Source organism: Carassius gibelio, chromosome A19 (genome assembly GCF_023724105.1).
Source record: "Carassius gibelio isolate Cgi1373 ecotype wild population from Czech Republic chromosome A19, carGib1.2-hapl.c, whole genome shotgun sequence".
Lineage (NCBI taxonomy): Eukaryota > Metazoa > Chordata > Actinopteri > Cypriniformes > Cyprinidae > Carassius > Carassius gibelio.
Genome location: NC_068389.1, coordinates 6,408,181 through 6,429,248, shown reverse-complemented (window position 1 = coordinate 6,429,248; position 21,068 = coordinate 6,408,181). Strand labels below are relative to the sequence as shown.

Here is a 21,068-nt window from a genome sequence, read left to right as displayed (position 1 = left end):
AAGTCTTTTTGAGTATGATGTTTCAAGCTTGGCACACTTTTTTTGGGCAGTTTCTCACATTCTTCTTTGCAGGACCTCTCAAGCTTCATCAGGTTGGATGGTGAGTGTTGGTTTTTCCTATCTTTACATATGATCATAGAGTTCAACTAGAGTGACCATCAGATTCTTGATCACCCGTCTAACCAAAGCCCTTCTCCATCAATTGCTAAGTTTGGCCAGGAGGCCATCAGCTCTAGGAAAAGTCCTGGGTTGCGTTTCCCAAAAGTACATCATACACCCATTGAAACCAAGGGAGCTATGACCAATTTAGGCTTACAATGCTTTTGGGAAACAATGCTTGTTGATTCAAACCTCTTCCACTAAGATTAATAGAGATTACATACTCAATAAATTATAATGTCGTGGAAAGTTAATTTATTTCACTAATTCAACTCAAATTGTGGAACTTGTGTATTAAATTCAGTGCACATAGACTGAAGTAGTTTAAGTCTTTGGTTCTTTTAATTGTGATGATTTTGGATCACATTTAACAAAAACCCACCAATTCACAATTTAAGCAAATTAGAATATGGTGACATGCCAATCAGCTAATCAACTCAAAACACCTGCAAAGGTTTCCTGAACCTTCAAAATGGTCTCTGTTTTCTTCACTAGACTACATATTCATGAGTAAGACTGCTGATCTGATGATAATTGTGCAGAAGACAATCATTGAATCTCTTCACAAGGAAGGTAAGCCACAAACATTCATTGCCAAAGAAGCTGTTCACAGAGTGCTGTATGCAAGCATGTTAACAGAAAGTTGAGTGGAAGGAAAAAGTGTGGAAGAAAGAGATGCACAACCAACCGAGAGAACCACAGCGTTATGAGGATTGTCAAGCAAAACTTGGTAAACGCACTTCGTAAACAAAGTACAGCTAGTCCAAAATGCAGCAGCAAGAGTTCTTACTAGAACCAGGAAGTATGACCATATTAGCCCGGTTCTGTCAACACTGCACTGGCTCCCTATCAAACATCATATAGATATTAAAATATTGCTTATTACTTATAAAGCCCTGAATGGTTTAGCACCTCAGTATTTGAATGAGCTCTTGTTACATTATAATCCTCTACGTCCGCTACGTTCTCAAATCTCTGGCAATTTGATAATATCAAAATCAACTGCGGGCGGCAGGTCCTTTTCCTAAACTCTGGAATAACCTACCTAACATTGTTCGGAAGGCAGACACACTCTTGCAGTTTAAATCTAGATTAAAGACCCATCTCTTTAACCTGGCTTACACATAACATACTAATATACTTTTAATATCCAAATCCGTTAAAGGATTTTTGGGCTGCATTATTTAGATAAACCGGAACCACTTCCCATAACGCTATGTACTTGCTACATCATTAGAAGAATGGCATCTACGCTAATATTAGTCTGTTTCTCTCTTGTTCCGAGGTCACCGTGGCCACGAGATCCAGTACGTATCCAGACCAGATGGTGGATCAGCACCTAGAAAGGACCTCTACCTCCCTGAAAGACAGATTCTGTCACCGATGGAGTTTCGGTTCCTTGCCGCTGTCGCCTCTGGCTTGCTTAGTTGGGGTCACTTCATCTACAGCAATATCATTGACTTGATTGCAAATAAATGCACAGACACTATTTAACTGAACAGAGATGCCATCACTGAATTCAATGATGAACTGCCTTTAAATGTCATTTTGCATTATTGACACACTGTTTTCCTAATCAATGTTGTTCAGTTTCTTTGACGCAATGTATTTTGTTTAAAGCGCTATATAAATAAACGTGACTTGACAAAATTGATTCAAGAATTTGAGTGAACTTCACAGAAATGGACTGAGGCTGGAGTCAAGGCATCAAGAGCCACCACACACAGATGAGTCAAAGAATTTGGCTACATTTGTCGTATTCCTCTTGTTAAGCGACTACTGAACCACAGACAACGTCAGAGTCGTCTGGGCTAAGGAGAAGAAGAACTGGACTGTTGCCCAGTGGTCCAAAGTACTTTTTTTCAGATGAGAGCAGGTTTTATATTTCATTTGGAAACCAAGGCTCTAGAGTCTGGAGGAAGAGTGAAGAAGCTCATAGCCCAAGTTTCTTGAAGTCCAGTGCTAAGTTTCCACAGTCTGTGATGATTTGGGGTGCAATGTCATCTGCTGGTGTTGGTCTATTGTATTTTTGGGAAACCAAAGTCACTGCACCTGTTTACCAATCAATTTTGGAGCACTGCTGACAAGCTTTTTGAAGATGCTAATTTAATTTTCCAACAGGATTTGGCACCTGCCCAAACTGCCATAAGCACCAAAAGTTGTATTGGTGTGCTTGACTGGCCAAAAACTCACCAGAACTGAACCCCAGAGAGAATCTATGGGCTATTGTCAAGAGGTAAATGATAAACCAGAGACCAAATAATGCAGATGAACTGAAGGCCACTGTCAAAGAAACCTTCCTTACCACCTCAGCAGTGCCACAAACTGATCACATCCATGCCACGCTGAATTGAGGCAGTAATTAAAGCAAATAAAAGTAAAGTACAGTAAATCAACTTACTAGAAGAAATCCAACAATTCACTTTTTCTCACAACACCGTTATGATCAAATAAGTTCTAGGGTTGAGATTTTTTTGCTCAAAATCTATTGAATAACAGGAGAGCACATGGCATGCATGATATTAAGCAATCATGTATATTGTTGAAATAAAGATTTTTCACAATAGATTTGTGTCTTTAATTTATGTAACAGGTTTGAGTCGTTAAGCTTGACAACCACAATATTAATAAGTTATAGTTATATAAATTGGAGGCTGCAATACACGACCAGTAAAAAAAGACCAGATAGATATTTATGAGAGTGGCAAAATGTATGGATTTTTTTTCTAATTTTATTATTCAGATCCTAAGTAGGCCTACACTTTCATAGAAGGTCATGAGGGAAATGACAAAAAAGGTGATGTCCACTGAGAGAAAAAAAAAAGAAAAAGATAATTTTAAATAGAAATATAAAATGTACGTCATGTTTTTAAACCTTATTAAAGCCGACATTTCAATTAATACAACAAGCTTCTAAAATAGATTTTGGTGACCCAATAGATAAAATACTCTTAAAAAGGTAAGGGGGATTCAAGTCCTTCTGGTTTCGTGGAATAACTCACACAGACGGATGAATAGATAGACAGATGGATAGATAAATGGATAGACAGACAGATAGATAGACAGACAGATGGATGGATGGATGTGTGTCTTATGGCACTGCTTTCTTCACGCCACAGCCAATGTTGTTCTCCCGGAATGAGACACTGAACGCCATTGACGGTAAATCAAAGATAATGGCACGAGACTGTTCCGCAGCTCGCGGTCATGAGAAGAGCATCCGAGGACTGAAGCGTCACATCCTCTGTGTGCCAAGCATCATCTGCGAGGCGGTGTGTCTGTGAATGTGTGCGGCAGATCATCACTCATGGTGCTCTTCGTGTAAATACTGACGCTCATTCGGGCGTCCATCATTCAGCAGCGAGTGAAAGCGGAACGGGAGAAGCGCGCGTTTGCGTAACTACACCAGACGATCAAAGCCAAGCATAGGCTATATTATTAAAACATGTAGCGAGCACGCATTAGTGACGTCGCCGCAGCATATCGCCTTACGTCACATGCTGGTAAATCCGCCGCGTTTCGTCGTGCGCCGATTGGATTGCAGGTTTGCTAATAAAGCAGGACGCGTTCGGCGCGCGCTTGTGGAATGACACCGTCGCGCGACATCCATCCGCGCAGCAGCTGACGTTTGACGAACACCGAGCGGCTTGATTTCACCGCTGTGAAGGATGAAAACCCGCGAATATCAGCAAATAGACCCTCAGGCACTCGCGACTCCCACCCCGACACCTCCACCGCGACCTCTGCCCGAGCACAAGTCCCGACGAGCCCGGAGGAACTGGGAGGTGTTTCCCGGGAAGAACCGCTTCTTCTGTGACGGGCGCATCGTCGTGGCGCGTCAGAGCGGCGTGCTGCCGCTCACACTGGGACTCATCCTGATCACCAGCGGACTCTTCTTCATATTCGAGTAAGTGTGATACAGTACGGTCACGAGCCTGGAGGGGTTAGTTAGAGAGCATCTCAGAGAGAAGTGCTGTCCGAAAACAGGACAGGAACGCCACAGTTAGGCCGAGGAGAACGAGGCGCAGGTGCAGCTCAGTAACCCTCGTACACGTCTAGCACACTGGCTTCAAAATGCCTTTGAATCAGGACAAACTAGATGACATATAACTCAAATTGTCGTGTTATTTTCATCCTCATGTCGTTATGAAACATAAATGACATAAATATTTTTCTGTCTGTCCAAACCTGTTTGTTTGTGAACAGTGCTGGGTAGATTACTGATTACAAATGACATCACAAAACTGTGAGTAGTCAGTACTTTCTGATTACTTTTAGATGACCTTTTGACTTTTTAAAATTCGAGAGATGCAATAAGTTGAACCATTTATTGAATTTTGAATATTTTAATAATTTATTAATAATATGTTATCACGTAAACACGATTTGATTTAAGCCAATATAATCTTAATGACCGAAGTCTGATCACCCAGCACTTGGTTAACAACATTCTTCAAGAAATCTTACTTTGTGTTCACAGAAGACAGAAATGGAAATAGACATTTTCATTTTTTTTAAGTCGAGCATAAACTACATAATTAAGATAATATTGAACTGCAACCGCAAGATCAACAATAGCTTTCCATTGTGACAACTTGCCCCCTTTATGTGACCGCATGCCCTTCCATAGCAGTATAGTCACCCAATATAGCTCACTTTCTGTGTTTAAGAGCTAGTTAACCTGTCTGCAATCGTTTTTAATTGTCATTTTTTACTGGAAATATTCCATAAGAAAGAATAATACTGAGACATATTCAACGGAGCAAAATGTGTCTCCCTCTTCTGATTCATGCAGTAATTGAGAGAGTCTCAGGACATTATTTGTACTGAGGCCACTTTTAGGGACTTAATTAATGATGTATGGTTACTTAAAAGTGGCTCACTTAATTTCGGTGTTAATCAGGCCCCTCACTTTAAAGCTTTTCCCTGTGGATGCCGCACATTACGTACAGAATGAGTTTGATTCTATAGTTCAAATCTTTGTATTATTGCATTAATGCTGCAATGCTTTAGACATCAGGATTCTCTTTATAGGGCATTTGTTTAGCATTAGGCATCAGAATCTGCAGAGCTGCAGGGAATGGAGTGGTTTAATGGACCAGCGCAGTGTTTTAAAGCCTCCTTGTTCCACAATCAATGTTTTCCTAATTGAAGCATTGTGTGGTTCCAGCTGTCCGTTCCTGGTGAAGCACCTCACCAGCTGCATCCCGGCCATCGGAGGGGTCCTGTTTGTGTTTGTGATCATCTCTCTCCTCCAGACCAGCTTCACGGATCCAGGGATTCTGCCCCGGGCCACACCAGAGGAGGCCGCAGACATCGAGAAACAGATCGGTGAGGGATAACACGTCTCGTCTCGCATACACTCTTAAAAATAAAGGTACTTTATTGGCATCTGTGGTTCCATGAAGAACTTTGAGCATCCATGGAACCTTTACATTCCACAAAAGGTTCTTTATAATTAGATTATTGGAATGTTATTGTTTTAGCTGACACTGAAAAGTTCTTGTTGGAACCAAAAATGATTCTCCTGTAGCATTGGTGTGAATGTGGAACATTTATTTTTAGGAGTGTGTGTGATGTACACTGCGTACTATTTCAGTTGTCATCTACAGAAATACATTGGATTACTTTGCATTTTTAATGTTTGGTCAATTTCTTTTGACAGTTGATTATATAATGAGCTAAGAATGAGACGTCTGATGTTGCTTCTGCTTCATTCGTCACTCTGGATATTTAAGGTCAAGTCTAGGGCATTGCATTATGGGATTGAGGGCTCAGTGCAGTGTTGCTGCTACATTTTGGTAAATGTACGAGGTCCTCCATAATCATGCATACAGATATAGATTTAGACTGAATAAAAATCACGTTATTCCAAATTTACAACTTTAAAACTGAAATAAAAAAATAAAAAAAATCGTATGAGTGAAAATTAAGTTGTTAAAGTACAATGTGTAAAAAAAAAATAAAAAAAAAAGTGTTCGTGCTGCATTAAAATTTTACGTTTAGTCTACTCAAATATCCAAGTTGTCACTTACTGTAGTACAACATAACATTTGAAAGTGAAAGTGAAGTGACGTGTGGTCAGGTATGGTGATGACCCATAGGCGACTCCAATGGTTGAAATAAATGAAAGCAGTAGTTTTTGAAAGTGTATTATTGTTAGTTATCTGAGCTGCATCTGTGATAAGGTAAAATGGATCAATAGTTTTTCTTTCCTATTGCAGATTTAGCATTTCGCTCATATGACTGCATTTTAAGACATCAAAACCTGCAATATCTTTAAATCTGAATTCACATTAACCTTTGTGCAGTGCTATTCTGCTGGCAAAATAGTCATCTCAACAGGAATCCACTCGATCTGTAATTTCCTGTACATGGATTTCACATTTGTTTCTCTGTTGCAAGTGTCTTTAGATAAGTGTGTGCCGTATGCTGAAATGTGAGTCTTGTTTGAGAAGATGTGGCTGAACTGGTTTGATTTGGGAAATCTTTTTAATTTGGGCTTCTAACAGAGAAAGCCCTGGATAAACCATTGAACTGCTTTGGACGTGCCGTCGTCTCTTCAGTTCCATGACTAATTAGAGGACATTCTGTCCTAATTACTGCAGACAGCTCTGACATGATGACTGTCACGCGCACACACACACACACACTCCCCCAGGACTCCCAGTGAGATCTTCACCTGCTCCGTAGTAGCTCACTTCAGTGAAAGCTTTGTTTCCGAGTGTTTTTATCCATGCAGATGTCCTCCAAACAGGAACATAATCTGCCAGTCAGAGAGCTGAAACTGTCTTCAGTTATTAGTTTTGATGAGACTAAAAAATAATCAGCATAAAATTCTGCTCCGCTCTAGCGGTTCAGACTGATGTGTTTGTGAGGAACTGGGAAATGGAGAAGTGCATGATGCATCATTTACTGTAACAGCACTTATGTCTGTTTCAAGACAAATTTGCAGCCGTCTGGCTTGGTTTTGCCTTTGGCCTTCACTGGCCAGCTGTTTCTGGAATAAAGGTTTAGTTTGTGTGAAGTTGTCGTGTTTTACATCTTTGATGTGATATTTCTGACCTGCAAATTTGCTGTTTGCAATATATTGCATTGTCAGCACAGTTGTGCTAAACTTAAGTCCATTTCAAGTCCGAATTGAAGTCGAAGTGTCATATTAAGCTAGGTTTGTTTTTGAGAGCGTTTGAGGATCAGTCACTGTGTATTGTGTAGTTGATGCAGTTGACTGGATCGGAATCAAGCATGTAGAAAAATACAGTATCAAATCACGTTCTAGTGCACAGACAGAAAATCACAGATTAGAGGCCGTTCACAGTGTGTTTTTTCATTCCATTGCACTGCTTTCTGTAGTTTTTCTGTGTAAACGTGCACTAGATGGATGCCTTTGATAGTTGCCCGTGTGTTTTTTGCAATCTCTCGCATGTCAAGTCCTTCTTAAAACGTGGCTGAAGTTAACATAAGGTCAGATTTTAAGAGATCTCTAGACCTTGCCTTTTTTTCCACCTCTTGCAGTTTTAAATGCAAAAACTCATTGTGTGTAAGCCAACTCTAAGGGGTCGTTAACACAGCGTGTTTTTGCATTCCACTTTGCTGCTTTTTCACTAAAAGCATGGCTTTGACCATTGCACTCACTTCATCTTTTGTAGCTTTCCAGAGATGCAGTTCTCTAATTAAAAGAAACAACTTTAAATTAAAACTATCTGTAGACCTTAAGTGTGTGTGTGTTTTTTACATCTTGTGTCTTCAAATGCAAAGACATGGGGTAGAGGAATTATGAGTTTTTAAAAGGTTGTCTTTTAAACATCTTTTAATCAGTGTTTTTAGATGCCATGTGTGAGACACTGCAAAGGATGCAACGCATATGTTTACATGCAAAAACAATTAAAATACTTAATTAAAATTTTAAATAACATTTTTATATTTCACTGCCATGCATCTTCCATTTTAAACAAACAAACAAACAAACAAAAAACTCATCGTCTGTGGACCGGCTCTAAGCGGTCATCCATTTGCTGCTTTTTTTGCTAAACGGGCATCTTTGACCATCTTTTGCAGCGTTCTCAAATTAAAAGAAGCAACTTTCTTAACCCCCCCACTACACTGCATCTTGTGTTTTTAATTGCAAAAATGTGAGTCAAAAAAAAAAAAGCAGTGTCAATAGTAGCAATTTAAAAAAAAAACCTTAAATACCTTTTCATTTGAGTGCCAGGTTTTTAGACCACCGTGTGCCATTCACAGGACTGCAAAAGATGCACCACATGATTACAAGCACAGTGGAAAAATCAGCGCAGTCGAATACAAAACCGTTTCGCACGAACAGGATCAAATTTTGATTTGGTTCCAGTTGGTTTGATGAACTGGAACAAATCTGTCTTCATCATGATAGCAAAATATTTCAAGAAATTAGTTTTCGCAATGAGTGTGGTCAGTATGAAACATAATGAGACTGTACACTCATTTAACAGATGCTTTTACTCATTGTAACTTAGAGTCATCTTAATGCAGTTTCTTGCTTAATGCTTTTCATGTAGCATTATTAATTTAAGTGGTGGAAGTAGCCTTTAAATAATGTATTGCTTTAATGATTACAGTAAATGTATTTTTTTGAGCTTACAACACAAGCACCACTAGTTTTATTGTTCTTGTGTGTGTGTTTGTGCCTAATTTCAAAAGACCGTAAGTGTTAGTCGTTTCTAACAAACAGTGTTCAGCTTAAGAGCTTTGTAAAATCAAAAAGATCCTAACAGCAGAGTTTAGTTGCTTTGTTTAATGTTTATTGAAATTCCTCCCTGACATCTGATCCTCTGGAAATGTGTTTTTCTCTCTGGCAGACAACCCGACGGGCTCGTCCTCGTCCTACCGCCCCCCGCCGCGCACGAAGGAGGTGGTCATCAATCAGCAGGTGGTTAAACTCAAGTACTGCTTCACCTGCAAGATCTTCCGTCCGCCGCGCACCTCCCACTGCAGCCTGTGTGACAACTGTGTGGGTGAGATGAGCTCGAAGTGCTCACGTGCAACTAATCTGAGACCGCTTTTAATGATTATTATTAGTGGTGATAGCTAATGCAGGAGTCATATTACTACTGCTCATACTAAGGGTTATGTGGTTACAGTTATGCATTTGGCAGATGCTTTTATCTAAAGCTGCTTACATTGCACTCCGGTTATACATTATCAATTCATATCAGTCTTAGACATTAGTCTAAGTGCATAAACGTTGTTTGGTCTGCAGGAGCACCACTCGGATATAACTGGAACAACAGTGTGTGTGCATCAGAGTCTGCGATTAATGTGATATGACTGAGTGGGATTATCAATCTAACAAAGGCTGTGGTTTAATTCAGTATACAGTGTGTAAAGAAATGAATCAGACCCTTTAAAATAATCACACTTTGTTGTTTTGTAGCCCATTGAACCCAGGAACACAGTAAATGCTGCTCCCAACAAACATATCTTTGCATTTGCTCTGGACTTTGGGTTGTTTTAAGGTGCATTTGGGAAGGAAAACATGCCAGCCGACGTCTTATACTGAGAAGATCTTATCAACAAAAGAGGCTTCATCTAAATAAATGCTTGATGGTTTAACATTTGAACACAAATATTAGTCTTGTTGTTTTACATTAATGTAAAATAAAATAATTATATCATTATAACATCACAGTAGTAATATTTTATTTTTAGTATAATTTTTTATATTTTTATTTAGTATAAATAATAAATAATTATTACACACATTTACTATTACACTTGCACAAAGCAAGTGTTTTTTTTCACTCACATTAGTGTTGGGCGATATGGTTATTTTTCAAATCGTCATATCGTCAGCCCGTGAGATCGACGATACACGATATTAACATGCAAGGGTGGAGCAAGAGAGAGACTCTTTGTTCTTGTCACAGCAGAACTATTTGGTGTTTTAAACCGTGCAAGTGCGCAAGAGAGAGCCTATGGAATCACCAGTAATCAAAAAATATACTTTCAAACATACTGATAAACTAACGTTAAATGTAAAAATATTGTATTTAAAACAGCTAGTTCATATATAGTCAGACGCAAGTGTCATTTTGCGCATCCGGTGACAAATTTGCTGCATCTTCGCATGGAAGTTGAAAATCAATAGTAGATTTCATTTAAAGTCCAGCAGTTTAACACTAATATTGGGCATAAACACGATAAATATAAAGTATTCAAAACGGGTAAGTTCATATATTCTGAGTAAAGCTGACTTTAACTGAAGCATCAGTCATACAGCGCTCCGGACCGCACGACTCATGACGAAACCAACGCACTGCCGCAAACAAGAATGAGATCCATTCTAACATAACTGTGCATTAAACTCAGTTAGTGAGGGCTCGTTTAAATATTGCACACATATAGGCCATTCAGTTTACTTGTTAAAGTACAATGAAATACCTTATATCTGCAGGCGATGTACATCTGTTTGTGAATGGAGACTTTATAACAGCCAAAACTATGTATTTTGCATGCATCACATTATAGTGTGGTGTGCATGAAAATAATAAGGTGGCAGAGCGAACTTATCATCAATAGTGGTTCTCACATAGTCCTTCTACGTCATCACCACATAGTGTGTGTTATAAGTTAAGTGATCAGTCTTTAAGAGAAGGACCACGTGAGAACCACTAGGATAAGTTCGCTCTGCCGTCTTGTTATTATTTTGTCTTTATTTGTAACGCCAAGAAAGAGTTAATCTTTTTCTTGAAGAGCGCGTTGCCGTGTAACTTTACCAAGCCATTAAATGTGCGGGACACCAATTCCTCATTTCTCTATCGCTTTCATTTAATGGATTTAACAAGTTATCCAAGTCAAAGCGGACAACTTCAGCGACTACAGGCTCTAATACTCCTGCGCTCATGCGGTGTGTGTGTGTGTTTGAAATGCGGTGCTGAAGTAATAGCTAGGCAGTTTGATAGCCGAATTATAATAAGCCGCCTACGGTAATAAAAATAATAGTTATTATTATTATCTAATACATTAATAGGAAAATGAGCCTAATATCGTCTTGATTATCGACAGAGAAATCTGCTTATGTCGATATTTCTGACTATCGTTGATACACAATACTATCGTCTATCGGCACTACCCTAACTCACATTGTATATTGTGACTCAAACAAAACATGGATCCATTGTTATTCTTAATTAAAAAGCACAACAACAACAAGAATGCAAAGTCAGACTAATTTGCTAAATATTTTTTAAACGAATAAGATGAGGCATGGCATACACCACATGCTGTGTTATATACCGACTAATAAATTACAGAACGTTTAGCAAATTCTGAGGAATCAAATAAAAATCTAATAGAATAAAAGAGAGTCTCTGTAGTGTAATGCGAGCTTCAAACAGCAAAGATAACAAGCTTTTCAAAATGAAAACCTGAAGAAAAGTAAAACAAAATTTGCTGTCGGTGACCTACTTCTCTGGTTTAAGAAGCGTTCGTTTACTTTAGCTTGAAAACCATCCATCGTTTCCTCAATATTTGTCATTTTTGCCGCACGCACCTTCGTGCTCATCCTGACTCAAAAAGTATAAACCAGACTCAACTCTAAACGCTGTGCAGTTCAAACGAGTAGCGCCTTTTTTTCGTTTGCCGTTTGTTTCTCATAAAAACAGAGATTGACTGGAATGCTCCGTTAACGAAATCGTCTGTGCAGTAAGTTTAAACATAATTATATAAACATTTTGCAGTCGTTCCAGTTCAACCTCCGCTCCAGTGGGAAAAATGGTCGCCAAATTCGTCTATTTGGTCGCAGTCTGGAGGCCTATATGTAGCTAGTAGTTTGAGAGCATATGGAGACTGGCTGTCTCACGTCATTGACAATGCTCACCATGATGGGAGAAGATATCTCTGCAGAATCATGGGTAATCTATGGAAATTCAGTTATAAAGAGTGAACTGAAGTTGAAATGATGCACATAAATGGCTTAAATGCACATACCATCGATTAACAACCTTGTAGCTCACATTAGGTCTTTCTTTGTGTTTGAAATAAAAATAAAATAAAAAATAAATTCCTCTATGAAGAAATATAATCGTTGCTAGGACTGCATGATAAATCGAAATGTAATCGTGATTAGGCAGAAGCTGTATCTTTCAGTGAAGCGCGATTCTGTGATCAGCTGTAAATCTCCATCCGATGGCCAGAGGGCGCTCTTGCGCTGAAACTCTCAATACAGCCCGCAGAATCACTTTTATTGATTCAATGTGACTAATAAACACATGACTACAACAATATATACTTTATCTGACTGTCTTATTATAATTTCCATTATAGTAAAGCATAATAATGTAATGCAAATCAACATAGCCTTTATCATTGCTTATAATACTATGAAATATGTTGTGTGCCTTATTCTGCATAAGAAGCCACATCATCTCACAGAAGGATTTATTTCAAACACTCAGCTGACTTTATGAAGTGAGTTTGGTGTAAAAACATGTTATTAAATGTTTAATTTTCATGTGCTTTCAGATGGAGCAGCATTTACTATATAGATCCGTAGTTCACAGACGAGCTGAGCAAAAAGCCATCATAATCACAGAACGATTTCTTCAATTGAATAATCGTATGCTGTTTTTTGGCCGTAGCTTGTCAGTGAACCACGGCTCTGTGTAGTAAATGCTGCTCCATCTGAAAGCACATGATGATAGTTTACTTCTGATCACAGAACCGGCTTTACTGACAAGATACGCATGACAATCACATTCGATTAATACCGCAAGCCCTATAGATAGTTACTTCACTGTTGCTCTCAATTGTGTACAGACAAATACCACTCAAATAACACTCAATTTTAACTGCCAATATATTTATTCTGTGCAGTTTCAGGCTCTTCTGCTTGTGAATTCATGTAAGACGTCATCTTTCTCAGATTAAGCGGTGTTATTAGTAGTGTTAGGTTTATGAAGCCTGTTTGTATTTTGGTTCGATCTCTGAAGTTCTCTCTTGTTGTTAAGCCAGCAGACTTTTTAATTCCTGCTGTGATAAATCGTGAGCCGCTGTCATATGTGTGTTTGACAGAGCGCTTCGATCATCACTGCCCCTGGGTCGGCAACTGTGTTGGCAAACGAAACTACCGCTTCTTCTACACCTTCATCGTCTCGCTGTCTTTCCTCACGGCCTTCATCTTCGGCTGTGTAACCACACACCTGGCTCTAAGTATGTGTCCTTTCTAGTGCAGAGCTCTTTGCATATACAGTCTAGGTATTTCTTTCTAATGCTTTGATTTTACAAATGCATCACATACATTCGTTGGTTGCTTTACCATCACTATGCTTTCATAAAAAATGAAAATATAACATAGCATTATTGTATAGTTCCAAATTGGCAACTAATTTCCTGTTTTAAGCATAAACCGTTTAATTTAGTCAGATGTGTCCAGATAATTGACTGGTGGTGTAGTGCTTACATCAGCTCTTTTTAATCAAAGAGTTGGTTTCTTTGCACTCTGCTGTGTTTATAAATGCAAACACAGATGCCGAATGAGTCGGTGAGAGGCCATGTGCATCTCTTATTGGACTTCAAGTGAATTTAGTGACTAATGCTCTCTTTTATAGGGTCGCAAGGAGGAAAGGGGATTGTTTTCGCTCTCCAAGCGAGTCCTGCCAGATATCCTTTCATTTGATGAAGTTTGATTTCAGATGTTTAACTTGAAAACAAAGTCTGTTATTGCCGTTGAGGAATGTTCTGGGTTAGAAACGAGTGAAGCTCAATGAACAGCATCTGTTACACTAAATAAACTCAACTTGTGTCTCAGTCTATAAAAGCAAATGAAATGGGGCTTTCAATGTGCTTACAATGGAAATCTATGGGGCAAGACATAACACTGAAAAAAAAACAAACAAAAAAAAACAAGCGAACAACTTGTGTGCGTTCTTTTTATTTATTTATTTATTTGGTGGACTGCATGCCATGCACAAATGTGTCACTTACTTTGGTACACTTCTATTGTAAGTACAATATTCTGCTTGTTTGTCCAAACCAAGCGACTAGTCAACATGGTGCTGTTGATTAAGTTATGTTCAACCCAGAATATTCCAGAAGTGCTTGTTCATATTCTTTATTTGTGTAAACCCTGAAGTCTTCCTTGACTTCTGTCCACTGCTCTTGAGTTAGTGGTCTGCTTCTTTTCAGTTTGGTCCATTTTGGGCCTCTCAGGCTTCCATACTTACCTGGTGGCTTCAAATCTTACTACCAATGAGGATGTGAGTGTTTTCCTTTCATAACTTCAGAGGTGTATTTTTGATTGAAGGCCAATTTATTCTGAAAAAGTAGTTTTTGCCTCTAATATATAAAACAATTTGGAGGTAAATTTAAGACTTCTGAATTAAGTTTTTTTTATACGTAATTCAAAAACATAAATCTTATATTCGCTCCAATTCTTTTTAGTGTATCAGGCAAAAACAACTTTTATTTGCAGCTCGTTAAATTAATTAGTTTGTTGAACGTTTAAAACGAACAAGCAAACTAATAAACAATCATATTTGAAAGTCATAAATCAATCAAACTTTATGCATTTAGAAAATGGCATTGCTTAATCACATATTTGTATAATTTTATTTTCAAAATATTAAAATTTAAATTAAATTTATTATATAAATTATTTATAAATTTATTTATTATTTTTAATTCAAAATAATTACAGTTGCTTAGAATTATTGCAAAATTAATGAAGCCTGTTTCACTGAATAAAAAAAAAAAAAAGTAAACGTTTTTTCTTGTAATTCTGAGTCTACATCTCGTGATTCTGACTTTTTTCTGAATTGTGGGAGGAAAAAGTCGCAGTTACCTTTTTTATTTATGTATTTTTCCAGTAGCGGAAACGGGCTTCCATACAAATCTGTTAATTGTAAAATCAATCACATTTATTCAGTTAAAAAGTATAAACGTGGTTAAAATATGGTTGGCTGTGAATCAAGCCACATTATTTAAAATGTATGCGATTGAAGCAAACTGGATTTATTGATTTGCTAAATATCCTTGTGCATTTAAAACGCAATCAGTTGGTAAGTACGGTTACAGAAATCTGTCATTTGTTTATAACTGAAAAATATACTAATATATTAGTTAAAACGGCATAATCCAAATAAAATTATTTTTTTCAATGGGGAAAATGCATATAAATAAGTTTTATTATTATTAGTTAGGCCTAAATATTTCACGGATTGTGCTGTATGTGTATTTTTGTGTCTGTATTACAGATTAAAGGCTCCTGGTCAGGGAAAAGTGGAAATGAGGTCGTTGGAAATCCTTACAGTTACAACAGCATTATCAAAAACTGCTGTTCTGTGCTCTGTGGCCCCATGCCGCCCAGGTGAGACGCCTGTAGATGAGTGTCTGTGGTCTCCAGTGTGCCAGTGAAAACTGCCTCCATTGTAACTCCTTTGCCTCCTCTCGTGTCTTTGTCCAGTTTGATTGACAGGCGAGGCTTTGTGCCCTCTGATGACTCAGTCCAGACCAGTCCTGTGGAAATCGAGCTCCCTGCTGCTAAAAACGACATAAACATGGTAGGACGAGCAGTCACCTCAGGCCCTCCTCCTCCTCTTCCTCCAGCCCCGGTCATAACCCTTCAGCAACCTGCCATCTCCATTCAGAGCCACTCAACAGCCTGACTTCCTGTGTCTGATCCTAATCCAGCATTTGTTCCTCTTGCTGTGGTGTCTGGTGCATTTTGGCGTGGGTTGCACCCTTCATTTAGATGTCAGACAGTGTTGGGGTCTGGGCTGCAGCCAAGTGCGGCCGTCTCAGATTTGTTTGGTGTTTGAGGAGAGCCGTTGCGGATTGGTCAGAGTCACATATAGAGATGAGATTTTTGCCGTTTACTTGAGTTTGAAAGGGAAATAAATGTGTGTGGACTCTATGGTTTGGAGTGTGTATGGTTTACAGAGCAAAGGGTGTAGTCGACGTGTTGCGTTGCACAACTGTGTATTTTCTTATTCTGAGAAGAAGAATTGAAACTTCTGATTTCCTGTAACATTAGGTCGAATTCACAGTTAGCGAGCAGGAAAGACGCTGTAGTTTCAAGCCATAGTGTTTATTTGAAGCTCTTTATTCAAAGGTTCAAAGACCTGCGAGATTATGATGCACTGTGGTGCTCTTGAAAAACATCTTGAGTTCAAACAAACACCTCACAAGTGTTGTTTTGTTTTCATTCATTTATTAGGGTTGTTTGTTTTTATTAGAGTCTTAGCATGTAAAAACAACTCAAGCTGTTTGTTTGTTTGTTTAATTGAGGTTGTTTGGTTCATACAAACAAGCAACTTGTTTGTTTTTAGTTATTTTGTTTGTATCATCTTGTGGGTGTTTATCAACTCGAATGTGCCTTGAAGTTTCCTCAGATCTTTTTAGTTTTACTCTGATGATGATGTTTGTCACCAGAACAAAAGTGCCTCTCATCACCTCAGCTAACCGTGTCAGTGTTTGTGTACGTTTCTCTGGTGTTTAACTTCTCGTCCATGTTTTGTGAAATCCAAAATAAAATAGCTATGGTAAATAAATGAAACAATGGAAAATATCAGTTTGATTTGCAGAGAAAAGGGAGATAAAGTTAATGCCAATGCATCTGTTCACTGCAGGGCAGCAGGGTCGGGATACTCACCCTTCACTTGTGATTGTGAGATTGTTTGCATGTGACATGCACGTTTGCGTTTGTGATTTTATGTATTATGAGTGCATGGGTTTCAATCCCTGATCCTTTTTTAAAATGTAGCACATTCCTGGCATTTTGTACTTTTTGAACATGTTTGAGCTTGTATATATTGAAATTGCATTTTAATATTAAATAAATATATTTCAAATTAAACCAGAGAATTCCTTTCCTGCATGCATACGTGTTGTTTTGAGGATGTGGGGTGAATAGTTTGTTTACTCATGTCGTGTGTGTGTGTGTGTGTGTTCCTGGCATGTTCTGATGCATTAGTGCACATTAGTGCTGTTACACTTACCGGTGTTAGCACATTAACCCTTGTCCTCTATGTGTGTGTGCATGTGTGTTTAGGAGAAAGATTGCCTGGATTTCGCCCTGTCTTGTGCCGGCTGATGGCTCAGTGGGCAGAAGTAGGGGATTGTGGGGAGGTTGGTAAGACTCGGGCGGGTGTTTTGGGGCACACTGATAAATTCCTGTAGGTGGCATCCCATTGGCTCTGTGCTTTCGGTCTGCATGCTGCCTGAATGAGTGCTGCAGAGCTAATAGTGCTGATGCTCGGCGGCTGATGTTTTACAGCATCAGCACTCCTCCTCTTCCTCCCAGTCTGACCACTAACCACCATTTCAGGTTTCATTTCTGTATACATGCGTTTTCACTTTGATTCAGTCTTTCTGGTTAAGATGTAGTATCATGCCATGGACCAAAATCTTAAAGGGATGATTCATTTAAACACAAAAAAGCTGTATGACTTCTGTGCATGATGAAAGGAGATGTTAAGCAGAATGTCCAAGCTGTTGCTGGAGCTTCACCGTCCCTGTTCCCTGTAAAATTATCATTTCAAATCAGTTCAATAAGTCAATATGATCTATATTGAGGCCATGTGATTGATTTTTTTTATTCTTTAAACAAATCTATCTTATTCACACAATTTTTAAAAGCAGTTAAGATCATATTACTATTCATTACAATATGCATCTTTGATAACATGCTGTTATATGAAAATACAGTCAAAAAAACTGATGTAAGTCATATTTCATATTTCAAATTGTACGTAAAGGAGAATGTTGTGGTTCAGTAATTGAGAGAGTCTGACTCAAACCACAAACTCGCTAGGCTATTTTAACTGTTTTGTGAATCTTTTTGGATGATTTATTAAACAAACGGTGTCTAAAGTTTCAGAAGCTCCGCTAAGTTTTCCTGTCTTGACACAAAAACAATAACATTTTTATGATGTAATGTTTTTTATTTTTATTATTATTATTTTTTTTATTCTATATAAAGCCAACTAGCCTGAAGATGGCTATAAGCGATCACAAATTACAATCAGTGAACCTGTTCATTCATAGACATGTATATTCCCCATCACTCATCTCTATTGAGTCGGTTGGGTTGTGTGTGTTCTAGCAGCTGATATGATGTCCAGTGTTGCCAGATTGAGTCAATGATTTTAAGCACAAAAGAGATATGTATAATTTCTCTCTCTCTCATATATATTCATATATATACCGTATTTTCCGGACTATAAGTCACACTTTTTTTCATAGTTTGGCTGGTCATGCGACTTATAGTCAGGTGCGACTTATTTATCAAAATTAATTTGACATGAACCGAGAGAAATTAACCAAAATAAAACTTTACCGCCCTCTCGTGGCTGTAGACGTTAATGTTTTTTTCTTGGTTCTTGGTTCTAAATAAATGCGACTTATAGTCAAGTGCGACTTATATATATATATTTTTTACTCGTCATGACGTGTTTTTGGACTGATGCGACTTATACTCAGGTGCGACTTGTAGCCGTACTTCAGGCTGCTCTAAGTAGATGGACTGCTGAAATATATATCTGTTTCGTTTACTTCTACTGAGTCACTTTCTAGAACCATGATTTTTTTTTTTTTTTTAGTGGAATATGGCAGTCCATCTACTTATAGCAGCCTGAAGTACGGCTATACATCTCATTTAGTGTACAGGAGAAAAAAGTAGTTTTAAACAACATGAGGGTGAGCAGATAATCAGAGATTTTATTATCTTTCAGTGAATTAACCCTTTAAGATGGTATTTTGTGTAGTCTGTTCTGATTTGACTCCTTTTCTGTAAGTCTCATGATTTTGCTGTTGTTAATTTTCTTCCAGCAGAATTTATATGAGCGCCTCAATCTGACTCATATTCAGTTCTATAGCAGAAGAAGAAGAATCATCTGCATGAATCATCACTGACGCTGATATCTGATTGACTATGGCTTTACTGCTCAGCTTTACCTTTTAAACCACCTCCAAATACTTCTACTTCCACTCTTTCTATCTTGAATCTGCTTCCTTTTTTGTCTCTTGTCATTTCCGACTCGTAACCCTCTATCCATCTTTCCCGTCTCCCTCCACAGTGCACACAGGGACCCAAAGGTCTGCTGGAAACGGCCTCTCGATCTCCTCTCCTCACAAGCTCCTGTCCGCAGGCCAAACCTCCAGCCGTCTTGGAGACTCTTCCAGAGATCGTCCCGTCTCCTGTCCCAGAGCCGCCCAAGAGCACCCCTCACAAACATCACTCCCACCACAGATCCAGGGCAAAGCAAAGCACTCATCACACCCCCAAGACGTCCAACTCCTCTCCAAGACCCCATCACAGCCACAGTTCAAGAGCGAGAGACTCCAAGAACAGAGACCCAAAATTCAGCTCTCTGCGCTGAGCAATCAGACTCGGTCATCCTGCATATTAATGCGTTTCCTGGATTATTTCAATTTGTCCTCATCAGATTGATTCAAGGGGTTTCAGTTGTGACTTTGAAAACTTTGTAAAGTGTTTCAATAAAGACGAGCACAAAGGTCTCAAAAGTGAACTGCGGAGCAATTGCCTTTAAGAAAGTTGTCAATCTTAACAGTGGGATCCAAAATGAGCTTCATCAGAACAGCAATAAAGGAGCAAGAACACTGTGGTCCTCGGCGTGGACATGAACTCTGGGATCCATCTCTCTGGCCTCTGTTAGGTCTCATTGGGAATGCATTGGTCAAGCTTCAATAAGCAAACAACCAATCTTCTTTATGCAAAAAACAAGAGCATGCCTGGAGAAAATAGCTCACAATCATTCTTCATCATCACAGGGCTGCATGCTGAATCCTGTTTTAATTGTGATCTGATTTTTTCAACCGTTTAAGCAATATCATGCAGCCCTGATCCATCATGTTGAACGAGAATCTTCTCACCAGTGATTCATTATTTTCCCACAGGACTTCAGCATGGTTTTGTAAAATTGTGTTTGAACATGGTATTAAGTGTGCACAAGTACTCGCTGATGTGGATGAGACGATGCCTCCCACTCCCAGCGTTGAAGATCTAGTTGAAAAGTGTTTCTCTCTGTTCTTCACCTTGCATTCCTGACACACTGCAGTCTATCAGTAATTAGTAATGAAACGGTTTTAATGCACTTACTCTCAATGCAGCAATACTGTAATGTTTTAGTTCTTCACGGTTTGACTCGTGTGCGGCTGTATGCGTGGACACTTTGTGTTCGAATGGGAATGTGGGTGTTGTGTTGTTATCCAGGTTTTTTACTTCATATGCAAACTGGTATTTATGAATGCTGAAACTGATCCTCTGTTTCTCAAGACCTCTGCAACATTTGCACAAATAAATACAAAGAACTAACAGGAGTTTGTCATACATTCTGCTTCCTCATAAACGTCAGCTGTGGAGTTTGCATTATTTTCAGTGTACAATGAACCGTTTGCACAGCACATACGTTTTCTGTTGTGCTTCTGGGTGCCAGAATATTTATTTTATTCCCACGTGAGAGAAAATATTACTTCGCCATTTAGATATTTATGATTTATGGTTTTAAAAGTGTACTAGATCTGTGATCGGAACAGAATACTTGCTTGCTGCATACTAACCCCTGTGAAAAAGAAGTGCACTTAAGCATACTTTTAAAAAGAGTACAAAACAAATGTGTTTGGTGTTTTTGCACAATAAAATCTTTACTGTTTAAATTGTATTCATTGAACTTTTTTTATATAATTTGTATTGTATTCCGGATCAGGTACATTGTTACTATTAGGTAAACATAAAAAAAAATATATAATTTGAAGTAACTGCATGGAAATTAAAAGCATGCATTGCATTGGGCGAACAAAAATAAAAATTGACATTTAAAAATAATTCAAATGTATATTAACTTCAAATGCTGAATAACACACTAGTTGAAATTGTAATTAATTATTTTACATGTGCTTTAGTTTATATTAGTCAA

At 38.4% G+C, this 21,068-nt stretch overlaps 1 protein-coding gene across 3 annotated transcripts; it reads left to right on the top strand.

Annotated features, from left to right (window-relative positions):
• Positions 1–3,311: 3,311 nt before the first annotated feature.
• On the top strand, positions 3,312–20,808 carry zdhhc18b (zinc finger DHHC-type palmitoyltransferase 18b). Of its 3 annotated transcripts, none has more exons than XM_052534064.1 (10): positions 3,318–4,066; positions 5,330–5,490; positions 8,994–9,149; positions 13,207–13,344; positions 13,743–13,794; positions 14,288–14,390; positions 15,387–15,499; positions 15,596–15,692; positions 17,183–17,259; positions 19,209–19,357. In XM_052534064.1, exons 1-9 carry the CDS (start codon positions 3,828–3,830, stop codon positions 17,222–17,224), a joined length of 1,101 nt encoding a protein of 366 aa, XP_052390024.1. In that variant the 5' UTR covers positions 3,318–3,827; the 3' UTR covers positions 17,225–17,259; positions 19,209–19,357. The 3 variants fall into 3 exon arrangements, with proteins under 3 accessions (XP_052390023.1, XP_052390024.1, XP_052390025.1); XM_052534065.1 differs by having other exon boundaries at positions 17,183–17,263; positions 19,209–19,334; XM_052534063.1 differs by lacking the exon at positions 17,183–17,259 and having other exon boundaries at positions 3,312–4,066; positions 19,209–20,808.
• Positions 20,809–21,068: the final 260 nt, after the last annotated feature.